The sequence below is a fragment of the Leptidea sinapis genome, chromosome 6 (assembly GCF_905404315.1).
Source record: "Leptidea sinapis chromosome 6, ilLepSina1.1, whole genome shotgun sequence".
In the NCBI taxonomy this organism is placed as follows: Eukaryota; Metazoa; Arthropoda; class Insecta; order Lepidoptera; family Pieridae; genus Leptidea; species Leptidea sinapis.
Window position 1 is genome coordinate 4,630,837 of NC_066270.1, and position 18,916 is coordinate 4,649,752.

General features: G+C 39.0%; 2 protein-coding genes across 2 annotated transcripts in view; one reads left to right on the forward strand and one right to left on the reverse strand.

Annotated features, from left to right (window-relative positions):
* The window catches only part of LOC126964928 (protein CLP1 homolog), a 261,415-nt gene that overhangs the window by 67,206 nt on the left and 175,293 nt on the right, over positions 1-18,916 (reverse strand). The window lies entirely within an intron of this gene.
* Positions 1-18,916, forward strand: part of LOC126964934 (cell growth regulator with RING finger domain protein 1-like) — a 92,218-nt gene that overhangs the window by 63,530 nt on the left and 9,772 nt on the right. Inside the window, exons 4-6 of the mRNA XM_050808265.1 lie at positions 65-209; positions 10,794-10,901; positions 12,368-12,521. Coding sequence (XP_050664222.1) covers positions 65-209; positions 10,794-10,901; positions 12,368-12,521 — 407 coding nt within the window. The remainder of the gene's footprint in view (positions 1-64; positions 210-10,793; positions 10,902-12,367; positions 12,522-18,916) is intronic.

Below are 18,916 nucleotides of genomic sequence, written 5' to 3' on the forward strand. Positions count from 1 at the left end.
AGTATTATAGTAGTATATAAGAAAAGATACTTAAACGTTTCAATTTAAGTAACTATTGTTTCAGTTGCGAGCCCCACGAGGAGTCAGTCCTGAGTCTATCGTCGGAGGAGCCGCTCCAGCTTGGACCTCCGCCCAGGAACTGCTACCCTCTGGTCGTGATCCTCGCCAGGGATCAGAGGGACACGGCTGAGCTCCGGCCTGACGATACAGTGAGTATTCTAATTAAAAGAAAAAAATATCGGAAATCTAAAAAAAAAATATCAAACGTCATGCTCGTCTCGTCCCTTATTTTCATTATAAAAAATATCCCAGGAACACTCCTGGTGCAATATTATTCAACTTGTCATGATATAAGAGTGTTAAGGCGGTGGTGATCACTTACAGGAGTCTGCTGATTTGTTTTATACACAGATATTAAATATTTAGTGCCTATATGTTAAACTACTGAGATTTTAGAAAATTTATTGAAGTAGGCGTTACTTTGTGGAAATCCATAATTATCCAAATGTTTTGAGTTTTCTTTAGTGTTAATTCCGCCAATATTTGTCATCAAATAATTCGACGAGTGTTTCGCCTCTACACGAGGCATCCTCAGGAGATATTGACTGAGATAGTGAGATTTTAATTGGTTGATTATTTAAAAGTTTGGCCAGTATAATGTGTTGCTTGTCAGTATCTTCCGAAGTGGGGGGGTAACTGGTAAAATGCACAATTTTGACATTCATAAGTCTCATTAGGTGATAACCTAAGCAATTGTTTTTATTCCAATAATTGAAATGTTGACACATTAGATTAAATTGACTTTAAAAAATATATTAATTCTAGTCTTTAAATAGTTGTATTGCCATATAAAGTAATAAAAAATCAATAATAAAAATTTTTGGAGTATAAAAAAAGGATGACGGCCGATTCTCAGACCTACTAAATGTATCGTACATAAAATTTATCGTACTACTATGATAATTATATTCGATTGCCATCTTGCTATATTCTATTGCGTATCTGTGGATGGATTAGAATAATATAAAAAACAGCGATACAATAATAGGTGTTGATCTTAGACGGGAACCTTTGAAGTTGTATCTATTTTTCAACGCTGAGTAATAATAAAATAAAAAATAAAAAAAAATTCAAACAAATTTAAAAAAAAAACTATTTGGTGGGGGACCCTTATCATTTAGGGGTATGAAAATATTTTTTTAATATTTTAATATCCTACTAATATTATAAATGTGAAAGTTTGTATGTCTGGATGTATGTTTGAACTTCTTTAACGCAAAATCTAATGAATAGATTTCGATGAATCTTTACAATAATATAGCTTGCACACCAGAATAACAAATAGGCTATAATTTATAAAACTATAGTGTGAATTATACAAAATATAAAAGAAGTGTGATTGTTACTAATGAATACAACTAGCGCCATCTCTTATCAACTAGCAAGCAAAAGATCAATACAACTTATATGGCAAAACAACGTTTGCCGGGTCAGCTAGTTATATAATTAGATATTACGGTATAATACCATGAAAGTGGGCATGAAATTTTCCTGTATAATATGTGTAATGCCAAATCGATGTCATCTGGAAACAGCTGCGACATTTCTGATTGTGGGCCAAGAAGTGCTTAGTATCATTTCCAATCCCAAAAACTAAAGATCGTAAATGATCTGGTGGTGGGACCAATTGTGGCAATTTTGCTTTGCCTCCAGCACAACATAATCTAGTAGATTCATAACTGTATTTTAAGTTACAATATTTATAAATAACTGTCATTTCCCCAATTGTTACCGATTTGTCGGCACAATAATCTATTGCCGGATCACAGTGGAAAGAAGCTCGTTCCAGAATCACAGGAGCACTGCGTCTGCGGAATCGCTCAATTTCATTATTTCTGTTGTTGTGTTTGATGTGCATGAACTCGTTGCATTCTAAGCCTATGTACTTCGTTGTCACTCACTAAAGAACGCAATTCTGACATAACAAAACGACTTTTTTCTTGACATGTCTCTCTCTGGTCATCATTGCGGTAAGCAAATGAGGTAGCTCTTCGCACATTTGATTAACTGCGACGACCTTAGTCAGGTCGTCTTCTCCTCGGCATCGTTAATTTTAATTAATCGAAGGGAGAAAAGTTCTCGCGCACTTAGCGTTAATCGTCACTCACAAAGATAGAAGGAGGCACTTTTTGTCTAAGGTATCGATCGACATATTGGTTGTCAAATGTCAGATATTATGGTAAGGTTCAGAAATTTATTATGTGACACTTAAGATTTATCAAACTACATAAATGTAACCCAATACATAGTTAACAACTGTAGTTAATCCACCAACTATAGGTAGCTAAAATTAAGTTTGTTTTTTACCTCCTGAGAAAGTTAGAAATATATAAAGATTCTAATTAGTTATTAATTTAAACTATTCTTTCAATTAGATTTCTGAACGACGGGGGACCCATCAAAGGGAAAACAAAATTGTTGTTTTTATTTAATTCCGAGCATTTTCATGCAATTATTCACCACTAGCTGACCCGGCAAACGTTGTTTTGCCATATAAAGTATAATTCACGCGATAGTTTATAAGTAATAAAATATTGCCTATATTATATCCTGTACATCATTTTGTTCTATTGTCAATAGTTTTTGCAGCGCACGCAAAAATAGTTTTTCGATTTTACACCTTGTGTTACAAAATAGCAATTTTATTACGGATCCCTAATTTTGAAAAAAAAACATAGCCTATAGCCTTCCTCGATAAATGGACTACCCAACACTGAAATAATCATTCAAATCGGACCAATAGTACCAGAGATTAGCGCGTTCAAACAAACAAACAATCAAACACTGCAGCTTTATAATATTATAAGTAAATATAAGTAATAAGTATAGATTTAAACCTTCTCTGGACTTCCACAAATAATTCACGACCTAAATTAGCGAAATTGGTCTAGACGTTCTCGAGTTTTAGCGAGACTAATGAACAGCAATTCATTTTTATATATATAGATTGACATAAGTGCTTATAGTCGATTGAAATGTTACATGAGCTTTGCATTTTTTAGAGGACGCAATTTTATTTTTGGGACATGTCTGGGGGGTTAATAGAAGCTTGACTCCAAGTTACTTTGGTTGCCGCCCTTGTGCCCCGGCCGCCATCTTGGATAAAAGGGTGCAAACACCATTTTCACAATATCTCGGAAACTATGCATCCCACATAAAATTCGTAAAGGGATAATTTGTAGCAAATCTCTTTGCCTACAAAAATGTTCGTGTGACTTTTGCTTTAAATTTGAAATGACAGAAGTTATAAGCAAAAAGTGAGAAAGTTTCTCTGTAACTTTTTTTTTACATTTTACAAAAAAGAATTACCTCAGACCAATATTGTAGATAGTCTTTTGAAGAAAATTTTTCTGTATTTTTTTTTAATTTCCTTCATTTTCAAACGCTCTTACAGTGCTCCAAAGTTGACCGGGTTCGTCAATACTCATGAGAATCCTGTCAAAACGAACTGTTTAACTTAGTTTTCTCATATTTAGAGACCCTAGGCGCGTTTTTTTTACGTGGTATTATATAATTGAACGTCGAATGTGAAGGTATGGGGAATGAATGTCCCAAAAATAAAATTACGCCCTTAAAAAATGCAAGATTCGGTCCTTAAACTACAACATTTCAATGGACTATTAAAATATAGAGTTAATTAATATATAATTTTGTAATGAAATGAAAAATGAAATAATACTTAACAATAATTGTTCATGCCAGAAACGGCCGATTACATTGATACCTTAAAATTATTTACACCCATTGGTACATATTTTCTGATAAATTAAAGGATATATTATATGATATATTTGCAAAGAGTTTGTATTTAGCTATTCAAGACACTCGCTGTGATGAAAATGCAGCTTGCGGTAGAAGATGTACAAAAAAGCGACATTTGTCAAGTTAACTGACCCGTGGAATAGTAAAAAGGAATTGGGTCGTAACGTGCGATGCATATCATAAAAAATAAACAGTGCAAACTTTCCTGGAGAGATGCACAGTGTACAGTGGCAAGCTGTCTCTTGGCACCGCGCCAAACGTGCAGAAAGCTCTTTTACTAATGTCATCACAGTTCTGGCCGAATACAGACGTTCTGTCATTACACCCTTTTTAATTTTTAGTAGCTTCACCTGTATGTATGTTTGTTTGTAACCGACTCATTTGGGCGCAATTTAGACCCACTTTAAACGGCCAGATTTCAGAATTTGATAAAATTATAGATTTTAATATGTTAATGTATATATTTTTTTCATTTATCGTTGATAAGGCAGGAATTGGTGTTCATTTTAAATTTCAACGACTATCTTTTTGGTATTGGTCAATACCAAACAGGAGCCCTTTACCAATGTAAAGGGCTCCTGTTTCCGCAATTAGACCACTTAATTGGGTCCATTTTGCGTGCAGTGTTGGCCAGTCATTCCAACCAGCCCAGCTCCTTCCAGAAGTTCAGAACACTCTTGGGGTGTTCGCAGACTTCCTGGAGCGACCTTGTATTTACTAAGGTTTGTGCCCGTTGGTTGGCCACCCCAGCACATTCCAGGATTACGTGAGTGACCGTTTCATCTTCGGTTAGACAGGCCCTGCACTTAGGACTGTCCGTAACGCCGATTGTAAATAGGTGTTTGTTCAGTGATGTGTGACCCGTTAGGGTGCCGACCATAATTCGGATGTCATGTCTGTTTAGGCTAATAAGTCGACGTGTCAGTTTGGGCGATAGTGCAGGAATCGCCTCTTTCGACTGTCTACAGCCTGAGACATTTGTCCATCGGGTTCCATGTAGGTTGTTGGTGAGAGAGCGTATCCATGACCGCATTTGGCTGAAGGGTAGCGGCAGGACTGGCCCTGGGCCAGCCACTTGCGTTTCCGACCTCCGCCTTGCAAGTTCATCCGCTGCATCGTTCCCCAACGAACCGCTGTGTCCTTTGATCCATTGCAGAGTTACCCAGTTGTTAGAGGCAGCTCGTTCTAAGGATCGGTGACACTCGTATATCAGCGCTGAGTTATAGGTGTTACTCCCCAGCGCAGTCAGTACTGCCATATGTAGTAGTGTTACTGTAATATGTAGATATTATTATTGTAATTACAATAAATTAAATGTACAATAACTGATAAATAAACATCTCAACTGTTCAATATATTCTTGATAATGTTATGTATGTACATAGACAAATAAGTGAATTTGCAAGAAACTGTCATAACCATTATGTTAACACTAGGAACAAACATAAACTTATAATGCCTACTACTCGGCTAAGTCGAGTTATTAGTCTTTTGTGGGGCGTTGTGTATGCTTTTACAGATACAAGCTCCCAGATAATGTTCAAAACAAATGTATTGTTAAAAAACGTTTGTGTGGTAAAGGTTACTATAACATAAATGAATTTCTTAATGATATCACTGATTGGGAATGGTGCGACTACCGGCAGCCTATTAAATAATAAGTTTAATTGTACGATATTACTTTGTAACTATGGAACCATTTTTAAGAAAAGAAAAAAGCCCACTGAGTTTGTGGCACCCGTTCTTCTCAGGTCTGAGCCATTCTTTTGAATAGGTGGTAGTTTTTTAATTTCAACAAGTGATTTTATAGCCTATTTTGAATATAAATATTTGAATTTTAAATATTTATAAAGTATGATTATTAATTCTTGTGAAATTTGTGATGCGAAATCTTCGAAAGGGAAAATTTGCCCAGGTTCTTGCCGGTTTCTTAAATATTAAAAAAGAAACCTTGGATTATGGCTATAAGTAAGTAAGATAAAAAATAAAGCCTAATCAAAAGTTATAATTTTGAGTTTGAAAAACGTATCGGTAATAAAACCCGGTAGGAATAAATGTCGTTATTCTATTGTCGAAAACTAATGTATTGGCAAACTTTGATTCGACATATAAATTAAGTATATACCCCGCGCCCGCTCATTGTATGAATTGTCATATGTAATGAAATGACATTGACTGAATTATTTGTATTACAAATATATAGGTATTTTTAAGTCGAAGAAATATAGGTTCCGAATAAGTAAACTCACCAACAAACATTATACTAAAATCTTCTTCGACACAACACGCTGCATCTGAAGGTATATTAAGTATTTCATTTCATTTATATATTATTACTAGCTGACCCGGCAGACGTTGTTCTGTATATAATAAATAAAATTATGTTTTTATATGAATTTGTCAATAATATATCACAACATCAAAAAGTACTTCGTAAAATATGCACCCTGTTGTCGTAATGAAATTGTTTCACAGCAGAACTGTCAAACCGTGCGTCAATAAATTCTCTCATAGAAATTATGTATGGACACATCAAAGGAAAAACAAATTTGTTGTTTTTATTTAATTTAGCAGCATTTTCCTATTTATTCACCTTTTGAACCTTCTCTGGACTTCCACAAATAATTCAAGACCAAAATTAGCCAAATCGGTTCAGCCGTTCTCGAGTTTTAGCGAGACTAACGAACAGCAATTCATTTTTATATATATAGACTAGTGGGCCCGACAGACGTTGTCCTGTACACACGTCTTAAATTTGAAAAATCGGTCCAGCCGTCAGGAGGAGTTCACTAACATACACATGAGCAGGAGAATTATATTATATGGACGGAATTGAGAATCTAAACCAATTTCAAATTCACTGGAACACACAAAAAAATCATCAAAATCGGTCCAGCCGTTTAGGAGGTAGTTCAATTGTGAATCTAAACCATTCTCGAATCCACCTGCAGACACACACCAATCTCAAATTAACTGGAACACACAAAAATATCATCACAATCGATCCAGCCGCTTAGGAGGTAGGTCAATTGTGAATCTAAACCATCCTCGAATCCACCTGAAGACACACAGTGAGTTTCATCAAAATCAGTCCAGCCGTCTAGGAGGAGTTCAGTGACATACACACGCACACAAGAAATATGTATATTAAGATTACTAGCTGACCCAGCAAACGTTGTATTGCCGATATTCAAATCGTGATACAAAAGTAACTGTTGATCGTAGATGGGTGAAAATTTGAAATGGATGTATACTAGTCAAAACAAAATAAGGGCCACTTGATTTTTTTGGCCTCGCTAGCGATAATTTATTTTTTATGCATTCTCAAGTAGCTGATAATTTATTGTGGTGTTACCATATTTGTTTACACACATTTTTGAGCATTCCACCCGCATAATTGTTTAAAGTGGGTAGTTTTAGATAATTTATTGTAACCACTTGATTCTACCCGATTTTAAGACGGATTTCAACTCAGTCAAATTGACGATTCTCTCAGGAACACTGTCAGTTTTGTTTGACTAGTCGCTGAATTAACATTTTAAAAAAAGTTATGCCGAGAATTCGAAGTCATATGGACTTGCCAACCGTAACTAGGGCCGTAACATTGCTTCAAGAAGGCCATTCGCAGCGTTCTGTGGCGTTGCAGCTGGGTTTTTCTCGGCGAGCGATCCAGAATGCTTGGAATCGTTTTCAAGAGACTGGGAGACTAACCAGGAGACGGGGATCTGGCAGAGTTCGAGCAACTACAGCACAGGAGGACCGCTACGTGCGCTTGACTGCGCGTAGAGAACGCTGTATAACAGCCCGTTCCTTACAAAACCGTTTGCGGCAGGCGACCGGTACACGTGTTAGTGATCAAACTATTAGAAATCGTTTACACGAGGACCAGCAGTTCTCCAGGAGACGTGTAGTGCGGATACCATTAACAAGTGCTCATCGTGCAAACCGATTATCACTCGCAAGGCAGCATCTGGCGTGGGATATGAATGATTGGAGGACAGTATTGTTTACGGATGAGTGCAAAGTGAAACTTTTTAGTGATGACCGTCGCATTAGGGTCTGGAGGCGCGAAGGTGAGCGATTTTCGGATGCTTGCATCCATGAAAGTGACAGATTTGGGGGCCCCAATGTTATGGTATGGGGAGGAATCTCTATGTCCGGCAGAACCGAGCTGGTAATTCTAAACGAAGGCACAATAACAGCTCAACGTTACATCGAGGAGGTCATAAGACCCCATGTGATCTCATATGCACACAGAATCGGCGCAAGATTCCACCTGATGCACGATAATGCTCGCGCTCATACAGCTAGGGCCACCAGAGAAGCCCTAGAGGAGGCTGGTATACAGGTGTTGGACTGGCCTGCAAACAGTCCGGATCTAAATCCCATTGAACACATGTGGGACTTACTGAAACGCAGTGCTCGAAGCACAAACCAACCCGTGCACAATGAAAGACAGCTAATAAACGTTCTGAAACCAAGCAACAAATTCCTCAAGAAACAGTGGTACACCTGGTGGAGAGTGTACCTTCTAGGCTTCAAGAGTGCATTAGTGATCGAGGACGGCATACTAGATATTGAGGAAAGTCATAAATCAACCACCATTTTAGGTTTTTATTTTTTCAGAATTTTTTTTCTTGACTAATTATTTTTGCAAAAATGTTAATTTTTAGAAAAAGTGGAGAAAATTTCTTTTTTAATGGAATGCATCATTATTTTATTCTGTCTACAATAAAAATCAATCAATTTATGCAATTGAATCATTGATCAACCTTTAAACGGATTCATGAGAATACTGTAAAAACGTGGTGGCCCTTATTTTGTTTTGACTAGTATATATTTTAGTGCTGACTCATAATCAAACAAATTTATAAGAAAATGTCAAAAAATTAAAAATTTGGCGTGGACCACCCTTAACATTTAGGGGGATGAAAAATAGATGTTGTCCGATTCTCATACCTCCCCAATATGCACTCAAAATTTCATGAGAATCGGTCATGCCGTTTCGAAGGAGTTTAACAACAAACACCGCGACATGAGAATTTTATATATTAGATTAATTATAATTACATACAGTCAGTCTGCAAAACAGAAACAACGAGGCATCTTTAATGTATTAAATTTCTCTGGATGCCTCACTAGGAAACCCTGTGCAGAGCCAACCAGTGATGACCGTCTGCTATGTTATTTTATTTAAGGCGAAGAGTAAGCAGCAAACACGCAAACATGGGGTTTTTAGACAAGTTTTGTGGTGAAAGTATAGCATTTCGAGCTATGAACACTACTTAATCCTGTTACACATATCCTTAAGTCTTATTTGTAGGTTGCTAATGCTTGCTGTTGGTTATAGTTAACACTGCCGAGCCTTTTTCAACTACCACTTTTCTTTGAAGTTAAACAAGTTTTTTGGCATGGCGTGACGCATTTTTTGGTACTTCTCTCAGAAAAGTTATTCTTATAGCTTGTACTTTTTTGTGTAGGTTCATTTATTCAGATTAGTAGTGAATAACGAGGATTGTAAGCATATAAACTGTTTTCCACGCAAGAATTTTGAAAATATTGGCTTTGTTACATAGATGGCGGACCGGCAGCGGTGAACACATATCGCTCAAGGTCACTGGCATTTAGTGTCGCCTTAATGTTAATAATGAATGAAATAGAACTAAAACTAACAATATTTATCTGACTTTAAAGCATACCTAACTTATAATAAAAAACTTTATAAAATTAAATAGTAATAGATAAAGCCAATAGTTAAAAATAAATATATATTTTTTAATTGATAATATTCTTGGTTTCATCATAGCTTAATTTATTATTAGCTTAAGTATTATTCCAATAGTTTTCGCAGTATGTTATATTGCGAATTTATGTTCGTTTTAGCAAAAAATCGGAAATTGCTTGACCAGCCGTTTCACCACGTTTTTTATAGTGAATATTTTGAATACAAAACTCTGTTATGTAATGTCGCTTACTAAAAAAGCTTGGAGACTAAATATGTCTCTGAACTGCATATGAAGTCTTGATACAGCATGTCGTCAGGATAAATATGTAGACACGCATCATTCATCACTTTTCAAACAGATTCAACTATCTCTTCTTCATCTATGTTCGCCTGGTAGCAATAAAAAATATTGATTTTATTACTAAGTTCCAACTGATATAAAATGTAATGCTGTATCTAAGGCTTACATAGACGAAACCTTGCTGAATCATTAATTATTATACTTAACAACGTTTGTTTAGCATGTAATTAATTTATTCTGTTTTATATGTTTTTATTAGGCCTAAGTACCCATAAAAAAATACCTAAAATCACGATACTGTACTACTAGGATCTACCTACACTGGTTTTGTACATAACTTAATTTACTTGTTAATAAAGATATTCTGAAATTGAATTGAATAACAAAAACACGCTGCGTTAGTCGTACGACGTACTTGAGATAGAGAGTGATTCTGGAGGAGCTTCAATTGTTTAATTATGTTATATGTTTTATGTAATAGAAAAAGAATATAGTTTTTTTCCATTTGCTAATAATTGTACAGTTTACCAGACGAGTTGCACCTAATAACAGTATTCGGGAAAAGTTTCTTCGCATTCTGTATGAAAACTCAAGTCTAAACTGTATTTATCAAGGTTTATTTAAATTTAATTATAGTGTATGTGTATATGTGTCTTTTTGTTCGGTGACTTTTTGCCATCTTGTAGGACATTTTCCCGTTGCTGTAGATTTTTTTTGTGACTTGTGACCTATAAAGAGTGACAAGTATTTTTTGCTTTGCTTTTTTCCTTACCCTGTCTGAAGAATTATGAAGAAACCAAAGATGTGGCCTAACGTTATTGTGATAAAGGATAATATCGGTGTGAACCAACTTGAACAGACAGTTGAAAAGTGCGAGAGAACGCAAGATCGGTAATACCGCTCCCTCTTTTTCTCCATTAGTTAAAGCTTGTTGTTTGTTCGCAGGTCGCATTGATTAGCATCGTGCACATAAAGGACGACCAGTGTCCGCTGCCCAGCGGAGTTATAGCACAATATCTCAAGCAGGCTAATGGCCATTTGTCCTGTTTAAAGGTAAAGGATAGATTTAGTATATTTTAAAGAGAAAAATGTCAACCGAGGGTGAGAACGTCTAACCCATGCATTGATCAATTGCAGCAGGCACTTCTTGGTTCTTCCCTCGCCGTAATTATTGACTATTGGCAATAAAAAAGTAAAAACGTACCCAAACGCTCTCCACGCGTTCCTTTGCTCTATGATATGAGCAATTGGCTTCGTGGGCGGCCAATGATAAATAATTAAACTATCTAGTACGTATTTGTCAAAGGTTATCTATTTCAGGAACTAAGTAGTAACAGACCAGTGGGAGGCACCTACGCACAGGAAACCGGCTAGATTGTGGGTACCACAACGGCGCCTATTTTTGCCGTGGAGCAGTATTAAGCATTACTGTGTTTCGATCTGAAGGGCGCCGTTGCTAGTGAAATTACTGGGCAAATGAGACTTGACATGTTATGTCTCAAGGTGATGAGCGCAGTTGTAGTGCCGCTCAGAATTATTGGTTCTTTCAAGAACCCTGAGCGGCACTGCATTGTAATGGGCAGGGCATATCTGGCGTAGCTGAACGTCCGGTCCCTTATTTCACAAAAAAAAATGCAATGTCGTGTGGTCAATAAATTCCTTGTTGGATCTTTGCGGATAACCATTCTATCATTGCCTAGTTAAGAGTTGGCCACCTAAACGCTACGCAGAACATTCGCGACCGCATTTGGCAAATAAACGGATTGAGCTGGGATACATTTCTTAGAATGCATCCCAGCTCAGTCCGGATCCCTCAATGGTGGTATATATATGGTATCTTTACCATATACCACCATTCAGGCCTTGGTTTGTTTCTCTTCTACATTCTCAATCATTGTCGCACTAACTCAGATTCAATGGATTCGTTTGCATTCCTGTAGCAATTGCTACCTGTAACAGGTACAGTAATTAGTAAACAATTCAAGTTTTCACCATTTCTCAGTCTTCCTTCCAACAAATACTTGTATGCACAGGATGCCATAGAGATGCCTTTTTCTGTCGCCAAGCACTAGTGTGCAAGCAGTATTTCTGTGATAGTTTAGAGGGCGCCTTACCTAGTGACCTTTGTTCAACTAGATTATTCTAGCCGTAAGGGCCGTATTTCTGCCATGGAGCAGTAATGTGTAAGCATTACTGTGTTTCGATCTGAAGGGCGCCGTTGCTAGTGAAATTACTGGTTAAATGAGACTTAACATCTTTTGTCTCAAGGTGACGAGCGGAATTGTAGTGCCGCTTAGAATTTTTAGGTTTTTCAAGAATCCTGAGTGGCACTGCATTGTAATGGGCAGGTCGTATCAATTACCATCAGCTGAACGTTCTGCACGTCTCGTCCCTTATTTTAATTTAAAAAAAATTGTGTGTTACTAAATCTAGCTGGCATTCTTTGCAAAGTAGCCTCCCAATGGCAGCATGCTACATGCATTAGTGATTCATCAGCAAGTCATCGGCGCTCGTTTCAGCAACTGTACGTGAGCGGGTCTGTGCGCGATCTAAGCGACATGAGCGAGGGGTTCCGCGCAGGTGGTGAGGCACTTTGCTGCGTGTGTGCCTCCGCACCTCTGTCCCGTGCCTTGCTGCCCTGCCGTCACGCCTGTCTGTGTGCTTCCTGCTTGCGTGAGTATCACCCCTGACGCAAACCCCACACCCTCACTACTCTTATAAAAAGTACACTCGACCTCGTGACCGACTCGAGCGAAGACTTTACAACACTATCCTACCCCCTGTAGGTGCGTGCATTGGTTTTCTAGCAAGGTACTGTAGATCTTACTAGTCCTAGTTACGCTTTAGTCCGACAATACTAAGTGGGTTTGTGATATAATTATAGAGATCTGGAAACTGCTTACCGTAGATATTGAGTATCTAGCGTAAGGAAAAATTTAATTGGTGGGTGTTTCATAAAAGTTTTGTTTTAGAATAACGGAACCAAATTTAACAATATCAAGTGTACTTGTAAATAAGTATGCGGTAAGAACTAGGTTTGTTTGATTTTAATTTTATATAATAAGTTTGTAAAAATTAGAATAAGTGTTTAATGTTATTAATTATTGTAATAAATGCTTTCAAGTCATATTGTAATTAGTTTGAAGTACTGATATTATGTCATATAGTATATTCTTAGTTTTCTCTTAGTTATTTATAACATGCGACGAGTGTAGTACACGGTAAAATCCGAACGGGTTTATATTTGTACTTAAATTTAAGTAAATTGTAAAATACTTTTTTTGTGTGTAAAATAAATAAATAAAAAAAATTAATACTAGTGCTATATTTATCTAGGTTCTTCTAGGTTTATCTAGGTAGGCACTGCCTAATTGCCTATATGGTATACACGCCCCTCTATCCTATGTCCTTTTTTATGGAAGAGGAGAACAAACGAGTGTACCAATCACCTGATGTTAGGTAATCATTGATACTTCACTATTACCAATGATACATTTCAATTGTAAAATCCCTAAACGCACAGTTTGTACCAACAACATATTTAGACATAATCGTAGACGTAGCCGTACTAACCTAGCATATCACTCCTGCATCAATCGTATTTGTCGCCAATTTAATACAGTTTCTCAAAATAATCAGCGACTCAATTTATTTAATTCCACATCAACCTGCTTTCGTCGTAATGTCGTTGACTCCCTGCGTAAGGGAGCTAATTTGTAGAAATTACTATTATTTTTGTTACATTACTTTAAATAATCTGTATGTCTCTAAATCTTTTGCACATGCCAGTTATTGATATTTTTACTATGTGTCTTTTCGTTTTAAGTCTCCCTGTTGATATTTTTACATTTGTGCATAAATATTGTTGGTTTGTCGAATAAAGTAAAATAAAAAATAAATCACCGCCGCCTGCATACTCTTGCAACGCCAGACTGCTATCATGGTTTTTAATTTAAAAACAAGCCCTCAAAATTTCCACTGCCTAACATTTGCGGTTCATGATTCCTGAAAATAGTTGAAATAAATAGTAAGTTACTCGTGATCATGCTAAACTGAAATATTAGCGAAAAGTGATATTAAAGTCAAAATCTAAATCGAAATCATTTAGGCATACAGGTCAGGAAATGACAATTGTGATTAGTTGTTCAAACTATAATTTTACTATCCACCAAGTCGAAAAATTAACTAATATGGAAAAAACTCAGTGCAAATCTTCTAAATCTATATTCATAGCATTGTTTCAAAATCATCTATAATTGGACTTTCATGCAATGTTTAAAAAAAGTTATTGAATCATCAATCACCCCAAGAGCTATGAGTACAGTAGTTGCATCAACCTACATATACTTTAAATATGTACAGGTATAAGAAATAATATTATGTAACATCAAACTTTTTATCACCAACCAATGAATGTAGTCGATTTTGCCATAACAATGAGTCACCCGAAGCAGTGCACGTCGACGAACAACTCCATCTTCCTTCCTTCCTTCCGTATCTTATTCCATTCGCGTTAATCAGAAAATTAAAAAAAAAATCACAGTCACTCATTAGGTAAACTAGGATACCGCAGTCGCTCGTCGTACCGTTTCGCTGCGGTGTATATTTGAACGAAGCGAAGTAAACTAAGTCTGTGTACAAAAACAAAACAAAATTAATCAAACAAGATTTGATCAATCGGCTTAATTTTTAAATAAATATAAATAGCGCGTGCTAATTTAGAATAATTTGTACCTCATGTTTGTTTTTAATTATAATAATTGAATCAAGTCGAAAAAATTCTGTCTCGACAATAACCTAGAAAATTTTATGCCCTGTACTTTTCCCGGGGCGTAAAAAGAATAGGGGAGTCCCAGGCCCATGGGTGTCGTAAAAGGCGACTAAGGGCTTTTTAGAAGTGGGAGAGTCACGCTGCCGTCTTTTGACGTCAGCACAACCGGGCCAGACTCGTCCGGGTTAATTACCACACTCGCACAGAATACCGGCGTGAAGAAGCGGCCTAATGCCGCTATGTTTCGCATAGGTTAGTGTCGAGGACCGGTGGCCACCTTGAGACGGCGCAGCCGGCCTTGTGTTTCCTTACGGAGACGCAGATATCTCGACCTAGCGATACGTCATATTTAACGTACCCTGGGTACAAAATTGAGCACAATTTTTTGCCTCATGCCGGGGTATGTATGTACGTTAGGGAGGATATCTGCTGTCGCCGTCTCGGCAATTTTGAGAGTAAGGACCTGTCCACTCTCTGGCTGGCGCGTAGATTTAGAGGACCGCGTCCGCATCTATGCGTGTGTCTACAGGTCCCATAGTGATAACGCAGAAACCGATCATGGGCTGCGTTCAAGCGGCAATTGATGACGTGCTTGCACAGATCCCCTCCGCTGAAATCGTAGTCTTGGGTGATTTCAACGGGCACAATGCCGAATGGCTTGGATCACGTACCACAGACTACGCAGGGCGATCTGTGCATAATTTTGCATTTGCGTATGGTCCGTCCCAATTGGTTGAGTCGCCAACGCGGCTCCCGGATGTGTTTAGCCACATGCCGTCCTTATTGGATCTTCTGCTGACTACACATCCCGATGGTTACCAGGTCTTTGTCGACGCCCCTCTCGGAACGTCCGACCATTGCCTGGTCAGGAGTGTAGTGCCTATCCGACGCCAACGTCGCAGACTACCAGCGACCCGCTGCGTTTGGCACTACAAGTCAGCAGATTGGGATAGGATGCGTTCCTTTTTTGCATCCTACCTTTGGGGCAGGGTTTGTTTCCCTTCGGATGATCCTAGTGCCTGCGCCGTTGCAGTAGCCGATGTGATACTACAGGGTATGGATATTTTTATACCAAACTCTGTAGTACCCATCGGTGGCAGATCACAGCCCTGGTTCGATGCGTCAGTTAAAGCAGCATATGACTGCAAAAAACAGGCGTATTGAGCTTGGGTTGCGGCGCTGGGCACAAAGGATCCGAACTGCACAGTTCTTAAGAGGAAATACAACCGTGCCTCCAGATTTTTTAAGCGGCAAATTGCCCGTGCAAAGTCAAAACACGTCGTCAAAATCGGCGAGCAGCTTTCCAGTTACCCGACCGTAACACGCAAGTTCTGGTCGTTGTCGAAACCTGCTCTTGGTAACTTCAGCCAGCCGTCCATGCCGCCGTTGCACATGAGGAATGACACCCTGGCTCATACAGCAAAAGAGAAAGCTGATCTCTTGTGCACTCTTTTCGCCTCCAACTCGACTCTTGACGACAACGGAAAAACACTGCCGACCATCCCGCGGTGTCAGAGCTCTATGCCTGAAGTACAGTTCAGACAGAAAACTGTTAGGCGAGCTCTGTTTTCGTTGGACGTCAGGAAGTCGAGCGGGCCGGATGGCATTTCTCCAATCGTGCTTAGAACGTGTGCCCCTGAGTTGACGCCGGTGCTAACGCGTTTATTCCGGCACTCTTATTCTAAAGGCGTAGTCCCTGACTCATGGAAGTCAGCCCTTGTCCATCCAATCCAAAAAAAAGGAGACAGTTCGGATCCGGCAAACTACAGGCCTATTGCTATTACCTCCCTGCTCTCCAAAATCATGGAGAGCATAATTAGTTGTCAGCTCTTGGTATATCTAGAGGGTCACCAGTTGATCAACGACCGACAATACGGGTTTCGCCATGGTCGGTCGGCAGGTGATCTTCTGGTATACCTAACACATAGATGGGCTGCGGCTATTGAAAGCAAGAAGGAAGGCCTGGCAGTTAGCCTGGATATTGCGTAGGCCTTTTATCGTGTATGGCACAAGGCGCTCCTCTCCAAACTTCCATCATTTGGGCTTCCCGAGAGCTTGTGCAAGTGGACCTCCAGCTTCCTCACTGGGCGCAGCATACAGGTCGTTGTCGACAGATATTGCTCGAACCCGAAGCCGGTGAATGCTGGAGTGCCCCAAGGCTGCGTGCTGTCTCCCACGCTGTTTCTTCTGCATATCAATGATATGTTGGACATCTCCAACATTCATTGCTATGCAGATGACAGCACTGGTGATGCCGTATACACGGGCCATGCAGGTCTCTCTCGGGAAATCGTCGACCTGTGCCGGGAGAAACTTGTGTCTTCTATCGAGTCCTCTCTTGAGAAGGTCGCGGAATGGGGAAAATTGAACCTTGTCCAATTTAACGCCCAGAAGACTCAAGTTTGCGCGTTTACCACTAAAAAAACCCCATTTGTCGTATCACCACTCTTCGACAACACTTCCCTCAAAGCCTCGCCTATTATCGGAATACTGGGTCTCGATATCTCGAGCGATTGCCAATTTCGTGGTCATCTGGAAGGCAAAGCCAAATTGGCTTCAAAGAAACTGGGCGCCATTAATAGAGCACGGCAATACTTCAAGACGGCCCACATACTAGCGCTCTACAAAGCGCAGGTCCGGCCACACATGGAGTATTGCTGTCATCTCTGGTCTGGCGCACCCCAGTATCAGCTCGATCCATTTGACCGCGTGCAACGCAGAGCAGCTCAAATTGTCGGGGACCCAGTGCTCTGTGACCGGCTGGATCACTTGGCGTTGCGTAGAGACGTCGCTTCATTGTGTGTCTTCTACCGCATTTATCACGGGGAGTGTTCCGAAGAGCTGTTTAACATGATTCCTGCTGCCGAATTCCACCTTCGCACGACACGCCACAAGTTAGGATATCATCCTCACCATCTGGATGTGTGGCGGTCCTCCAAAGTGCGGTTTTCAAGGAGCTTTCTTCCACGTACTACAAAGCTGTGGAATGAGCTTCCTTGTGCGGTGTTTCCGGGACGATACGACATGGGTACCTTCAAAAAAAAGCGCGTACACCTTCCTTAAAGGCCGGCAACGCTCCTGTGATTCCTCTGGTGTTGCAAGAGATTGTGGGCGGCGGTGATTACTTAACAACAGGTGACCCGTACGCTCGTTTGTCCTCCTATTCCATAAAAAAAAAGCTTTCTATGAGTTCAAAAATTTTTAAATCTATCCAGAAATGGCCGAGAAACAAGTTAACACAGAAATCAATTGGAGTTACCCGGTGGGAGTTCCGCTCAGCTTCGCTTCGCTTAATTATTTCTTCATATTTTTTTACATTTATAACGGGCAAGTTCAAAGAGAAATCAGGAATTGTAATAATAATTAAAAGTAAATAATAAATGATCTCTGTCTCTCTCATAAGGTGGACCCGCGTAAGAGAGAGACGGACCGGTTTTTCATGATGCGGATTCATCCAACGTCCCCGCAACTGACCTATACGTGTTAGCATAATGTTCGTACATCTTTTTAGATATTATGAACCCTTCCTTGAGTGAAGCTCAACTCCATCTGATAAAAAACGAACGCAGAAATTTAAAGTATCAAACAGGTTTAATAGCCTATTCGGCTTGCGTAAATGGCGAGGTGTCAAAAGTTAGGGTTACATGTGAAAAATTACACAAAGCTGTTACATTGTAAAGTCATTGGCCCATTATAAACATACTTAATGTTAATTTCCATAATAAGATTGACCTTCGACTTAATGAACCTGCTTGTGCGTTAGAGAAGTTTCTAGTCTACTCAGAAAAGCTTTTTTGATTTCATACTTTTAAGAGTAAGACGACAAATTAGCGTCTGTCAGTTGTATGACCAGAACCGTGTCGTCGATTTTCTCTATTTTTGTGGAGTTGGAACAAAAGCACGTACTTATCTTGGAATAACCGCCCAAGCAAGTTCTTTCAATTCGGTTGTACGTGACAGAAAGTTCTATCAACACCGCACGCGACATAATATACGATTTTATCTTACTTTGTGACATGGGAGTACCAGGCAAGGGGTAAAAGAAAGAAATAGACATGACTTAAGTTTTTAAACCAAGGACAAGTCATTGATTATTTTAAAATATAAACTGTTATACATATAGGCACCGTTTTTTTTATGTAATAGGAGGACAAACGAGCGGTGACCCGTAGTCACCTGATGTTAAGTGATCACCGCCGCCCACATTCTCTTGCAACACCAGAGGAATCACAAGAGTGTTGCCGGCCTTTAAGGAAGGTGTACGCGCATTTTCGAAGGTACCCATGTCGTATCGTCC